This window comes from Medicago sativa, chromosome 8 (assembly GCF_051527215.1).
Source record: "Medicago sativa cultivar Bolivia chromosome 8, Bolivia_mono, whole genome shotgun sequence".
NCBI classification, from domain to species: Eukaryota; Viridiplantae; Streptophyta; class Magnoliopsida; order Fabales; family Fabaceae; genus Medicago; species Medicago sativa.
In genome coordinates this window covers 65,266,887-65,281,919 of record NC_140756.1, presented here as the reverse complement: position 1 = coordinate 65,281,919, position 15,033 = coordinate 65,266,887, and the positions used below count along the sequence as shown (strand labels likewise).

The window sequence follows — 15,033 nt, the reverse complement described above, 5'->3', positions numbered from 1 at the left end:
AGCTTCTTCTGTTGTTAATGTACGAGAGAGAGAGAGAGAGAGAGAGAGAGAGAGAGAGAGAGAGAGAGAAATGAATTTTTAATGTATTTTTTTAATTTTTTAATTTCATTTTTCATTTATTTAATTTAAAAAATGATTATATGTTTTTTTTAATTTTTTAATTAAATAATTACACACGTGGCGTGCCACGTATGCGTTGACCGGTCAAAATTGGCAAAAACGACCAAATTTGTAATGGGGCTAAAACTTAAGGGGCCAAAATTGTAGTTTTCATACTTAGGGGGCCAAAATTGCAAGTTTTTGAAAGTTAAAGGGGGAAAAGTGCACTTTAGCCTAATTATTATAAGCAAATTTTTGTGTTCGGGCAAACATAAATATATTAGGTTGAAATAATTTAATTCATAAATAAAATTCATTAAACAACATAACATATTAATGGTTAAAATCCTTTAACCAACAAATATTGACTTTAGTTTCGCACCTAAATAAGCTATCAATACTTGGCTTATAGTGGTAGAAAATAATATTCATAGCCTGCATCATAAATAAAATAATATGTTAAAAGGTATAATACTTTGTCATAAATAAAATTTCAAAGACGTATGAAAATAAAGAAGTATGAGAATATTTGGTTTAAAGTTATTGGACTTCAGAAATATTAACATTAATTATTGTAAAAAAAAAAGTCTACAGAAACAATATATATATGCAAACGATGACAAAACATGATAGGAATGAAAAGCGAGCAGAAATATTAGGGATTACTGCATTTTAGAGGGAATTTGTTAGGTTAAATTGATGCGCTGCATTTTAGATGGAATTTGTTAGGTTAAACTGCTGCTAACCTAATACATCATTTTAGAGGGAAATTATTAGGTTAAGTTGCTGCAGATCTAATAAAATTTAAAAAAAGGCAAGAGGATATGAATGAAATTGGTGCGATGCATTTTTTTAGATGAAATTTGTTAGGTTAAATAATTGTAAACCTAATAAAGCAAATGAGCGGAAAAAAATTATGTTAAATTGCTGCAGATGTAACAAAATTAATAAATAAGGTTTTTAGATGGAATTTGTTAGGTTAAATAATTGCAAACCTAATAAAACAAATGATTGGGAAAAAATTAGGTTAAGTTGCTGCAGACGTAACAAAATTAATAAATAAGAAAAAATTAGGTTAAATTGCTGCAGGCGTAACAAAATTAATAAATAAGGATAAGTGTAGAAAAAAAAAGGCAAGAGGATAGAATGAAATTGGTGCGATGCATTTTTTTTAGATGGAATTTGTTAGGTTAAATAATTGCAAACCTAATAAAGCAAATGAGCGGGAAAAAATTAGGTTAAATTGCTGCAGACGTAACAAAATTAATAAACAAGATTCATTATTTAGGTAAAAGGAATGAACAACATCTACCAGATTTTAATGTAACAATGGCACATTCCAAACTACCACTATAAAAATGCCACATACCTTAATTTTTTAATGAGGTTTTAAAAAGAAAAATAATAATTATTAGGACGGTGTGTTTGTTTCAAGTTTACCAAATTTATTCTTAGGAATTAATAACATTCCTTGAAATATAAAGATGGGAATTTTATTCCAAGGTATTTAGAAAAAACATGGTTGGTTAACTTTGTAATATTCATAGGAACCATAAAAATAGTGATTATAATAGGTAACTACATATGAATTTATTCTCATCGCCATGGGAACTTTATTCCCACCATTTTCTTTGCGAAATTTTTTCTATTCATAGGAATATTTTGTATCCAGGAAAAAAAAAATTAGTAAACTTGTAACAAACATAGGCATATATATTTCTATCATTTTATTTCTAGGAATCAACAAATATAACTTGAAACAAACACACCAAAAAAAATAGTTTTTCAAAAAAAAGTAATTAATAGGGTAATTTATGTTGAAGAAAAACATAAACATTTGATCTACAATTAAAATTTCACCCGTGCTACGAATAGTTAGGTTAAATCTGTGTACTTCATTCTAATTCTGATAGATCAATTTGGTACGATTTTAATTAACTTGTTAAATTTGTAAATTTAGGAAAAGACACATTGCGTGCATTGGCCGATAAACATGCTTACAAAAAAAAAATTTAGCTTCTACAAGAGATATATAAACATGACTCATTCATTGAAGATCAACCTGTCAGACTTGCACTACTTCAAATGAGAATCAACGTGTTTTGCATGTTCTTCAATGTCGTCGTAGTTTGGAGCAAAGAGGGTTCAACACGTTCCAGCATGGGTTTCATGATTATTGTGGGGATGCTTGATGCCCTCTTTTCAGTCCTTACTTTGAAGAAGGGTTACAAATGATTTGCAACGGTTGTTGTCTCTATTTGGTTCATTATCGTCTTTGCCATGAGCTCCCTCATTCCGAAGCTTAACACATTCTTTACGTCTTTGTATACGTTGTTCAACATGAAGGACGATGGATACGCCCGTGTGGTTTCCACCGAAACTAAGTTAGCCATTGTACATGAGTCATCCACCGAGTCAATTATCATTCATACCGAGTTAATTATCATTCCTACCGAGTTTGCTATGATTGTTTCTAGTGACTACTGAGTGACCAATCACAGTTCCATGGAATATTAGTGATAGTATATATGAAACTGAATTTTAGTATTCATGAAATATTCAAATATGTAACAGTGACAGGTGGAATTGAATTTTAATATTCTTGATTTTAATTGTAATGGTGATATTGTATGGATGAATCCAAAGATACTGTGAATAGTTTTTTTGAATAGTTTTTTTTGAATAGTGAATTCATATAATTTTTTATTTCTGCTTTCATTTTATTTAATAATCTAAATCATTCTTAAAAAAAAAAAAAATCTTAATCAAAACGGTTAAAACAAAAAAAGCAAAACCCGCTTCTAACCCAAAACGTAAAAACTTTACAAGTTCTTAAAAACTCAAAATTGAGTTGATAATTACAAGTTGCTTTCAAAAAAACATGATGTTGTGTTTTACATAACTCAATTTAGAAAAATATATGTGAAATTTAAATTCAAAATTTAAACAAGCAGTTTTTTTTTGTAAAGCTTAAATTTTAGTTTTATTTAAATATATTTTTTAAAAATATCGAATCTGAGATTTGCATAACAAAAAATTTCTTCCATAAGAGAAATTGTATTTTGTAGAATCAATTTTAAGAAAAAAAATATTTTATAAAAGACTACATCAATTTTTTTTAAAAGTAACTTTTTATTGTGTAAAAAACAACATCTACTTTATGAAAGTAATATAATTTAAAGTTCAATTCATTCATTTGCATTTTTGAGTTATACTTTTACGAAATAAATTTCTATTCGCAAAACCGAATGAGAGTAAAATCATAAGGAAGATAAATGTAAAAAAATTAATTATAGAATATTTAAAAATATGTGATGAGAGGGAACCATATGTAGAATATTAAAATATATTTTAAGAGTAGTGCTTCATACACTCTCTTAAACATGGTTTCAAGTTTCAACATAATGTTTTAATCGGTTAAAACACACATAAATCTTACAAATTTTACCAAATCATGTAAATCAACATCAACTTTATGAAAATAATGTAATTTAAAGTTCAATGTGCATTTTTGAGTTATATTTTTACAAAATAAATTTTTATTTGCAAAACCGAATGAGAGTAAAAAAATAATGAAGTTAAAAGTAAAACAATTAATTATGGAATATTTAAAAATACGTGATGAGAGAGAACCATATGTAGAGTATTAAAATATGTAAAGGCGGTGCTTCATACACTCTCTTAAACATATGTTTCATGTTTCAACACACGGTTTTAATCGGTTAAAACTCACAAAAATCCTACAAATTCTACCAGATCATGCGAGTCTCATTTAATTTGGTGGAGTCCATATTACATTAGGACTCATGAGTTTTAAAATGTAAAAGAGATGTTGAAAAGTATGTAATAGATATAGCATTATTAGGCATGGCAACAAAACCCATACCCGTGGTTACCCGCCCGAACCAAACCCAATTTGATGGGTTTTTTTCCGTTTTGACTGGGTTTGGGTATGGGTTTGGGTTTTCCCCGATTTGAAAACACGGGTATGGGATGGGTAACGGGTATATAGGTACCCACCCCGAACCCTTACCCAAACTCATCCCGAATGCTAAAAATTACTTTATGTTGATATGCCATGTTTATTTTGTTTGATAATTGTCGTGTTATAAAAACTACCATTGATATTTAAAGGTCCAACTAAATTAATCAATTTAACAAATGTTAAAGTGAGCATATTACTGGATAATGCATTAAAAAAATTCTCTATGGGTTGCAAAAAAACTTCTATCTTTTATTAAAAAAATATTTAATGCGGGGACGGGGATGTGGCGGGGATACCCGAACCCGTCGGGGACGGAGATGGGGTTCAATTTCTCATCCCCGTTGGGTATGGGTAGGGTAATGGGTAAGTATATGAGAATCGGGTATGGAGATGGGGAATGTAAAACCCGTCCCCACCCCGCCCCATTGTCATGCCTAAGCATTATTCATATTTTAATCATAAAGTTAGAGTTGTCGATTTGATCCTGAATGTATTTTTTTGAAAAATTTATTATGATTTCTAGAATGTTTTGTTGCAAAACTACAACACATGTTTGCTTAAATGGATCTGATTAATCTCTCGAACTAAATGTAAAGTTTTTTTTTTATATAAAACGTATAATCTGCTTATGCATATAAAAAGTTAGATGCACATACAAAACACACATTTGAGTGTGTTTGTCACAAAAATATTGCATCTTACGCAAACACATAAAAAAGTACTTTAGTCGTGTAGAAATCAAAGCACATAATATCTAAGTAACTATAGATCATGTTGACACAAAAATTTAACATTTGTTTAGAGTAATTAAAAAAATTACAACAAATTATATATTTTGTGTGCACAAAATAAAACAATCATCTATTTTCAAGATTATATGAATTAATTTTAAGGGTTAATTATGTTTTAGGTCCCTATAAATAGGCGCGTTTTCAACATTAGTCCCTACTTAAATTTTATTAAATTTTTGGTCCACAACGTTTTTTTCCGTTAGCAAAATAGGTCCTCGCTGTTAATTGTTGCTGATTGAGCAAACGGTGAAGCATACGTGTATGCCACATCTGACTTTTTTTGTTGGGTTAAATATGTTTTTAGTCTCTATAAAATCGAGGCATTTTAAGTTTAGTCCTTACTTAATTTTAATAGTTGTTTTAGTCCTTACAAAAATACTATGCATTCAGTATTAGTCCCAGGTCAATTCAAATTTTTTTACTTTATGCTTAAACTCTTAAGTTTTTTAACAATTTTTTGTAGACGTGTTAAGAACATTACTAAAAGTTTCTCCGCAAAAAATTATCGCAAAATTTGATTTATATGTCCAGATTTTATTACTTTTCTCTTTAACTTTTATCGTTTTCAAAAATTCATATTTAATTCGTTTCATGTTAAAAAAAAATTAAATTTTAGTAATTGAACCTTTCATAGTGTTCTAAACTTGTCTCAAAAAAATCGTTCAAAAATTTAAGAGTTTAAGGATAATTAAACAAACTTTGTTTTAGCAGGGACTAAAATTAGAAGTAATTTTTTTTTGTAGGGACTAAAAAACCTATTAAAATTAAGTAAGGACTAAACTATAACTTGAAAAGGTATTTATAAGTACGAGACATCCCTCACAATACAATCTTGTTTTGTAGAATTGAATTAAGCATTACTTTTTGTTTGATCTGTAGCCATCTTTTATACTGCCACTAGTTTTGCATGAAATGGGAGCATATGGGTTGGTTTGAATTAATATGGAATTATTTTGCCACGCTCATTTAATATTTTGCCCATGGTTAATGATATTAGGTTCTATTCAAATAATCTATGCCGCTTCAACATCTTTTGGTCAACGTATTTTAAAAAAAAGAATAGCTTATTCGTCGGTATCTCATATGGGTTTCATAATTCTAGGAATTGGTTCTATAAGTGATACTGGCTCAACAGAGCCGTTTTACAAATAATATCTCATGGATTTATTGGCACTGCCATTTTTTTCTTGGCAGGAACTAGTTTTGATAGACTATGTCTTCTTTATCTTGACGAAATGGGCGGAATGGCTATCACAATGCCAAAAATATTCACGATTTTCACTATCTTATCGATGACTTCTCTTGCATTGTCGGGCATGAGTGGTTTTGTTGCCGAATTGATAGTTTTTTTTTTTGGAATAATTATTAGTCAAAAATATCTTTTCATGATGAATATACTATCATAACTAGTTTTAGTAGGTTTTTTAGTCCCTACAAAAAAAAAATTACTTTTAATTTTAGTCCCTGCTAAAACAAAGTTTGTTTAATTATCCTTGAAGTCTTAAATTTTTGAACGGTTTTTGAGACAAGTTTAGAACACTATGAAATGTTCAATTACTAAAATCTAGAATTTTTTAACATGAAACAAATTAAATATGAATTTTTGAAAACGATAAAAGTTAAAGATAAAAGTAATAAAATCTGGACATATAAATCAAATTTTGCGATAATTTTTTGCGGAGGAACTTTTAGTAATGTTCTTAACACGTCTACAAAAAATTGTTAAAAAACTTAAGTGTTTAAGCATAAATTAAACAAATTTGAATTGAGCATGGACTAATACTAAGTGCATATTATTTTTGTAAAGACTAAAATAACTATTAAAATTAAGTAAGGACTAAACTTAAAATGCCTCAATTTTATAGGGACTAAAAACATAGTTAACCCAACAAAAAAAGTCAGATGTGGCATCCACGTGTGCTTCATCGTTTGCTCAATCAGCAACAATTAACAATGAGGACCTATTTTGCTAACGGAAAAAAACGTTGGGGGCCAAAAATTTGATAAAATTTAAGTAGGGACTAATGTTGGCCACCAAAAAAAATTAGATAGAAAGTATAAAGGCCATGAAAAAACATGAGAGAATTTAGGTAAAAGGAATGAACATCTAAAAATGCCACAGACCTTAATTGTTTAATGAAGTTTTAAAAAGAAAAATAATAATTATTAGGATAAAGAAAAAAGAGTTTAAAAAAAAAGGGTAATTAATAGGATAATTTAGGTTGAAGAAAAACATAAAAATCTACAATTAAAATTCCACCCGTGCTAGCACGAACTAGTTAGGTTAAATATGTGTACTTCTTTCTAATTCTGATAGATCAATTTGGTACGATTTTAATTAACTTGTTAAATCTGTAACTTTAGGAAAATGAATCACGTTAGAGGCACGTTACGTGCATTGGCCGATAAACATGCTTACAAGAGGAACATTGCGTGCATTAGCTGATAAACATGCTTACAAGAAAGATATATATTAGCTTACATATAAATTTTGTGGTTAACGTTAAATAAGCAATCGGTATTTGGTCTTGGTCTTGTGTGAACACCGCCCCTAATCCCTTACGGAAACATCACATTTGATAGGAAAAGGCTTAGATAACTCAGGTAGGATTAATACCGGGGCTGTGGTAATCACCTGCTGCCGCAATCTCAAACCATTCGAAGGTCATGACCATAGTTTGCATCATAGCTCCTCAAGCAATGACTGAGATTGCCTGACAACTACCTTTGGTTAAGGCACAAGGACATGTAATTTTTGTAAGTAAGAATTTCATTCTTTTACAAATGACATTGAATGTACAATATAATTAATAATTAATGAATCTACTTTGCAATATTGTGTTTACAGTTGACACGATATTAATGTGAATCCCACATGAAAACAATGCATAAAATGTTAGATGTGTATGATGGCAATCGTATAGCGAAAAAAGAGATCAAAGATTGAATAAAAAACAAGGAAAAAGGGGAAATTAATAAAAGAAGTCAAATGAAGAAAATAGACTAAGGCTTTGTTTGCGAGTTTGGAGGGGAAGTGAGGGGAAGGCTTGGGAAAAAATGAATGAGCAAGTGGAAGAAATAGAGAAAAATGGGAGGGGAGGGCTTTGGAGGGTTAACTTTTTCTTCATAATACTAAACCCTCCTCAGTTGGGGGAACTAAAAAATTGTATTGGAGGAGGGTTTTAGGGGGTTTTGGAGGGTTTATATGAAATCTTCATATTTGATCGATGTTTTTATATTATTTTTAAAATTAAAAATATAGTAATCATATACATTAATTTATCATTCTCTAAAAAACCACTCTTTTAAAATTTTTGAAAGATTTCTCTATTTTCCCTTATATTTTCCACCCCTCAAACCCTTCCCTTCCCCTCCCCTCCCCTCCGAACTCGCAAACAAAGCCTAAGGGAGTAACAAAAGGGAGGGAAATCAATATATTTGACATCTAAATCCTAAGCTCTAATAATTATAGTCAAAGAACAAAATAAGTATTTATAGGTTGAAGGAGTGAATAAAATAGAGTCCCTCTCCCTATATAAACTGATTAGTGCTTGTATATTATTCAGTTTCCATGCATTCTAATTTATTTTTTTGGTCATATCGTATTTGTACTCTTTAATTGAATTCTGCTTTGACTTGCATTCCATTGGAACACTAACCTTATTTTTCAAATAGTCTAATTTAATTGTTTGTATTTGTATGTGTAACATTGTTCTCTACATGCGCAGAGTACCAGCGGATGAAGAAATTGAAGATGATGCTGATGACTAGAATTTTTTTTATTTTTTTTTTGACAGTAACAAAGTTATATTATTTCATTCCTCAAAATATGAGAGATACAAGATGGAATACAATCAAAGATATGGTGACTAGCATATAATTTTGATGCTCGTGCTAAATGATGAGCAACATAATTAGCTTGTCTCCTAACTAAACTTATCTTAAAGTTTGGATAGTTGGAAAGGAACATTCTACAATCACTTACAATTTGGCCGAACTCCGATTGGTTTATGGATTTATCTAAAATGCCTTCGGTCGCTAGTTTGCAATCTAGTTCAATTGACACATTTGACATCCCCATTTCACCAAGCCAAAGAATAGCCTCCTTGAGTCCCCATGCTTCCGCTTCCATTGGAGTAGATACACCTTCAAACCAAGCTGTCTTCGCTTTTACAAAGTGGCCTCTATAATCACGAATACACATACCAACACCAAAACAATGATTCTCGTGCTAAATGATGACTAGAATTAAAGTACACAAGTTACACAATCATATCATTTTTCAATTTTTCAACTCTTTCCCTTGCACTACACCCAACATGATATCATTGTATACGAAGTTTAACTTAATAAATAAAGAAATTATATTAACTACCTCAACTTTGTTAAAATTATTTTAACGTCATTTACATAAATCCATTTATAAGCATCATCATTAAAAGAATAGAGATTTGGACATATAGACAACAAAAACAGAAAATACAAACACATTTTAAAACTAAAAATAAAAACAACAAGAATTTTAAGTCAAAATGATAACACATTTTGCAGCAGCAACAACAATTTGCAAGAAACAAAATCAACAAAAACAAAAATAGTTTTAGTGACAAATAGCAGAAAACCGAATACACATGAAAATGGTTTTAGCGACTAATAAAAAAAAATTAGAGCAAGAACCTACGTTCATTCATTTAGTTCATGAAAGAATTAAGTATCTAAGACTCAACTCTATAGATCATCGCATGGTCAATAGTATATGGAAAGTAAGGGAAATAATAACAAGAATAACGACAAAAAAAAAAAACTAAATCAATATAATACTCATACAAAAATCATCAATAAGGACACCCACCATCATCTAAATCATCTCTAATTCATAAATTATGATTGCCATATTTTATACAAGTTATTTCATTAATTCGAATAAATTAGTCGGTTATCTATTTTTCACAAAGAAAATTGTTTCTTTACTACTAATAACATAACATAGGCACCAAATACCATTGCGGAAAAACATGACTATAAAATTCAATAAGATGATAGATAATTTTTTTTTTTACGATGGATAAATCAAACAATCACTATAAGAAAATTACCAATAAACCAAGTTTATAAGTTTCTTAAATATCATCGAAATACACTAAAACATATGTAATGAAAACAAAACCATTGTATCAATTAAATGTACAAGTAAGCTTCGGATACCAATTCAACAAGAATAGAAAATTAACCTCCCTAAGTTAAAACCTTTACAAGATTTTTCTACTTTATTCATATTATAATCCTATCATAATTAGAAATCCAATGTCAAAAATCTAGCTATTAAAATCATTCATTTAAGAAACAAGATACATGTATATATATTCAAATTCTTTCAAAAAAAAAATGTATATATATTCAAAGGCATCTTATATATGAATTTACAAATGTATTATCACATAACCAAAAATGCAAAACCACGACACAGTATTTATCACACAAACTATATTCACTTAATCACAACCAATAACAAGTCACAAATTTCTCTCAACACAAAAAAAAAAAGAATAAAAAAAATATCTATATAATGATAATGAAAATAAATGCAATCTCCGCCACTAAGGCAACCACACAGAAATTAGTAATAGCACATTATCATGCACATGACAAAAGAAATCTTTCATAAAAAGGTCTTATTTTCCCTTCTTATTATTTCAGTTACATATGTTCAACGGTCAGAAACATATACCCACACATAAAATAATCTTTCACCCTGAGTTTATCTATTAAGTCCTTGCACACTTATATAAGTCATGAGTAATTGACAACCCTATTTTATAGTCCATACAACTTACTCTCTTTTTTTTCCTTCCTATAACCGTAAGAAAACAATGATACTAACGTTTGTTTGTTCCTAACAGTAACCAATCAGTTAAATATGTCAACTCCACTATGTTATACCTATATATACAATAATGAAATCAGAGCACTGGTTTAGAGCAAATAAAATGTTACGCCAAACTGCATAGATATTGGACCTCTTTTCTAGTTTCTAGAGTGATGATCTCATACTTAATCATGAATAGAAAACATTTTTGTATTTTTATTGCTGTTAATTTAACCAACCGCGTCATAAACCAGATACCACATACTACTATATAAACTAGCTGCTATAAGTCTTAAATATCCCTCATTTACTATAGTTACTATATATATTAATTTAGTCTGCTATGACCTCATTCATGGATACAAACAGATTTATGAAAACTAAGTAATATACTAAAGTTTAGACTTTTATTAATTAATTTCATTACTGTTGTTTTTGGATTTCCAAACTGTAGTATTTGGATTTCCAAATTCTATTATCTACCGAAGTTGTTACTAGGTTGAGTCACGACGAGGTCGCTCTCTTTAAGACGTTTCGTGGCACTGCCCAAAATTGTGCAAGGCAGACTATCAACCACGCCGCCTCCAGGATAAAACAAGCCCAGCTACAACTGTTCGATTAACTACTGCACTGTAGAAAACCGTTCGAGAATTACACCTCCAATACACTCTTTTAATACTGATACCACTTTCATGTGGTATTGTTACCACTCTGTTATGGTACTAAGACCACTCAAATATGGTGTTACCACCATTCTAATTATTAACTTCTCCAATATATCAATATGGCTCTACGACCACTCAAATATGGTGATACCACCATTTCCACTTTTTAATTTCTTCTCAAATAGAAAAATATTGAAAGAATATTTATATACTGTTAAGATCATTCTTAATTCCGACGGGACATTATTATTTCAAAAAGGACTATGATCTTAATAGTACTCTTTATTCCGAAGGGACTTATATTATCGAAGGGACTATGAACTTAAGACCATTCTTAATTCCGAAGGGACAATAAACCGAAAAGGGACTATGGTCTTAAGAACACTCTTAATTCCGAAGGGACAGAAAAAGGAGATGAAGAGAAGAAAGACTCGTCAACACAAGTCAAGAAAGGGAGAAGAGAGAAAGAGTTCCCGGCAACTCAATGAAACTCTTTGGTGTGTTTTTTGATCTGAGTGGAGTCCTCTATTTATATAGAGATTCTGCAACTGTTTTAGCAAAAATTGCGACAACAATTACTCTAATGGATAAGCTTTAAAATGAAGTTTATCCATTAATCAGTTCAACAACACTTGTGGATAGGATCAAAAGAAACAAATCCACAAAAGTGGAGGAAACAAACTATTGGATTTGAATGAAGGAAATATAAGAAATTTAATTAAATTTTTATTCTTATCACAACCACCATAAGCTAAATTTATGAGAAATGATATTCTCGAATAAAAATAATAATTACTATTATTTTTATCATTATCAAGTATTTAAAATTAAATACCGCAATTTAAACACTACTAATGTGTGAGTTCTATTTTATGTGGGACCCCCACACTCTATTTTTTCAATTCACACAACATTAAATCAAAGTATAATTACTTGATGTTTAATCTTCCAATTTATTTTCCAACATCACACTAATGTTCCAACAATTACTAAGCTTCATTATCCCTAAAATTAATATCTTTTACCCTAAAAGCATATAAATACTTTACAGACTTCTAATTCAATCTCTAATTTTGAGTTGTATGGGAAAATGCCCTTACCTGAAAACTTTCCTTCCTAGAAACCACTTTAGCCCCAATAATTTCTGTCACAAGGAAGCTTAGAAGCGGTGAGAAAATCGCAAAATAAACTGCCGCTAGATACCTCCTATATGTGCGCTGCTCTATGGTTTGTTCTGATATATGCCAAACTTTGGCTTAATTAATGATTTGGTCCCTTAAGTTATTTGTTGGTTACATTTTGGTCCCATAAGTTATTAACGTTACAATTTGGTCCCTTATGTTATTTGTTGGTTACATCTTGGTCCCATAAGTTATTAACGTTACAATTTGGTCTCTTAACTTATTTTTTGGTTTCGTTTTGGTACCTTAACTCTTCCTCCGTCAACCACTCTGGTCCTTTATGTTATTAGAGTTAAGGTACAAAAACGAAACCAAAAAATAAGTTAAGGGACCAAAACGAAACCAAAAATTAAGTTAAGGGACCAAATTGTAACGTTAATAACTTATGGGACCAAAATGTAACCAACAAATAACTTAAGAGACCAAATTATAACGTTAATAACTTATGGGACCAAAATGTAACCAACAAATAACTTAAGGGACCAAAATAGTAATTAAGCCTTCTTTTTATTATTATTTTTTTTCTTTTTATTATTATTTTTTTGACAAATTATCTATTAACTATTATCATTTTATTATTATTTTTTTGACAAATTATCTATTAACTATTATCATATTTGTACTTTTTTTTTGGGTCATGTTTGGTCATGTAGTCTAATGGCTAGAGAAATTCACCTTTAAGATGATTAAGTGGGGTGTGCGGGGTTCGAACCCTGGCCCCTGCACAAATTGTGCATTATCCCTTACCAAATGAGCTAAGCTCATGGGGACTGTACTTTATTAAACCTTTAGTTAGTAATCTAGCATTGCATTAATTAGATACCATATATTAACCTAATATTCAATAATTTAAAATAGTTTACTCAGAAAGACAAACAGAAGATTATCCTATTATCGTCACACCAAATTGATCAATCAAAACAAATAAATTAATTACTAATAGAGAGCGTAACAATTTTCTTAAATTCTTTACACATAAAATAATTAGTTTGGAGGAAAGATGGTTCAACACATTCCAGCATGGGTTTCATGCTCATGGTGGGGATACTGGATATGTCCTCTTTTCAGTCCTTACTTTGAAGGAGGTTACAAGTGGTTTGCAGCAATTGTTGTCTCTATTTTGTTGGTTGCAGTCGTTTTCGTCTTTGCCAGGAGCTTCCTCATTCTGAAGCGTAACATGTTCTTTACGTATTTGTGTACGTTGTTCAACATGAATGAAGATGGCTACGCCCGTGTGGTTTCCACCGAGACTGAATTAGCCACTGTACCTGAGTCATCCACCGAGTCAATTACCATTCCTCCTACGAGTCAATTACCATTCCTCCTACCGAGTCAATTACCATTCCTACCGAGTTCGCTATGATCGTTTCTAATGACTACTGAGTGACCAGTCACAGTTCCACGGAATATCAGTGATATATTCAATATGTAATAGTGACAGGTGGAATTGAATTTTAATATTCTTGATTTTAATTGTAATGGTGATATTGTATGGATGAATCCAGAGATACTTTGAATAGTGAATTCATATAATTTTTTTATTTCTGCTTTTATTTTATTTTATTTTATTTAATAATCTAAATCATTCTTTAAAAAAAATATAAATCAAAATGGTTAACACAAAAAAAGTAAAACCCGCTTCTAACACAAATCTCTCTCTCTCTCTCTCTACACATATTTTCTTCTTCCAATCACTCATTTTGACAAATAGATCTTCTTTTTTTTTTAATAAAGGAATTAAATCTTGTACATACACCTCCTGAATTGAGGAAGGCACCTCCTCTATCCAAATTCTATTTGGGTCAGAGTGGGCCAAATGTGCCATGCCATGGGCTACACTATTAGCAGATCTAGGAACAAAATTGAACCTACACGTGTCAAACTGCGATTGCAGTGTTTGGATTTCATATATTATCCTACCAAGATATGATCTATCTTCCGTCTTGTGCTTCTGAACCATCCTAAAAACCCTTTCGTTGTCTCCTTCGAACATCATATGACGGAACCCACAATCAACCGCCATTTGCATAGTTTGGTGGAGGGCAAAAGCTTCTGCAAGTAGAACATCCTTGTTCCCATTCGTAAGCCAAGCTGCTGAAGCCATGACAAGGCCCTGTTCATCACGAAATACAGCACCCAGACCCCATTTATCAGCTACCTGGAGGTTGGCATCACAATTCGCCTTAATCATGCCTTTCGCCGGTTTAGTCCAACGGCTAGGACGGGTGCAGCTCGAGGGGACAGAGGAGGACGGGGGAGGAGCTGTTATGTCGGTCGGTTTAGCATTGGCCATAAGAAAATCCTTGATGCAGCGTTCAGATCTCTGAATGATGGCTTCGTCAGGTATGTTCAGATCTTCGAAAACTTGCTGATTTCGAGCTTGCCAAATATTATAAATTAAAGAAGCTATCATAATAATAATATCTTCTTGTTCTGTGAGGATCAT

At 30.8% G+C, this 15,033-nt stretch overlaps 1 protein-coding gene across 1 annotated transcript; it reads right to left on the bottom strand.

Moving 5' to 3' along the window:
- Positions 1-13,620: 13,620 nt before the first annotated feature.
- Positions 13,621-15,033, bottom strand: LOC146900554 (uncharacterized). The gene is made up of 2 exons (XM_085736958.1): positions 14,342-15,033; positions 13,621-13,837 (listed from the first exon to the last, which is right to left on the bottom strand). Exons 1-2 carry the CDS (start codon positions 15,031-15,033, stop codon positions 13,621-13,623), a joined length of 909 nt encoding a protein of 302 aa, XP_085593084.1.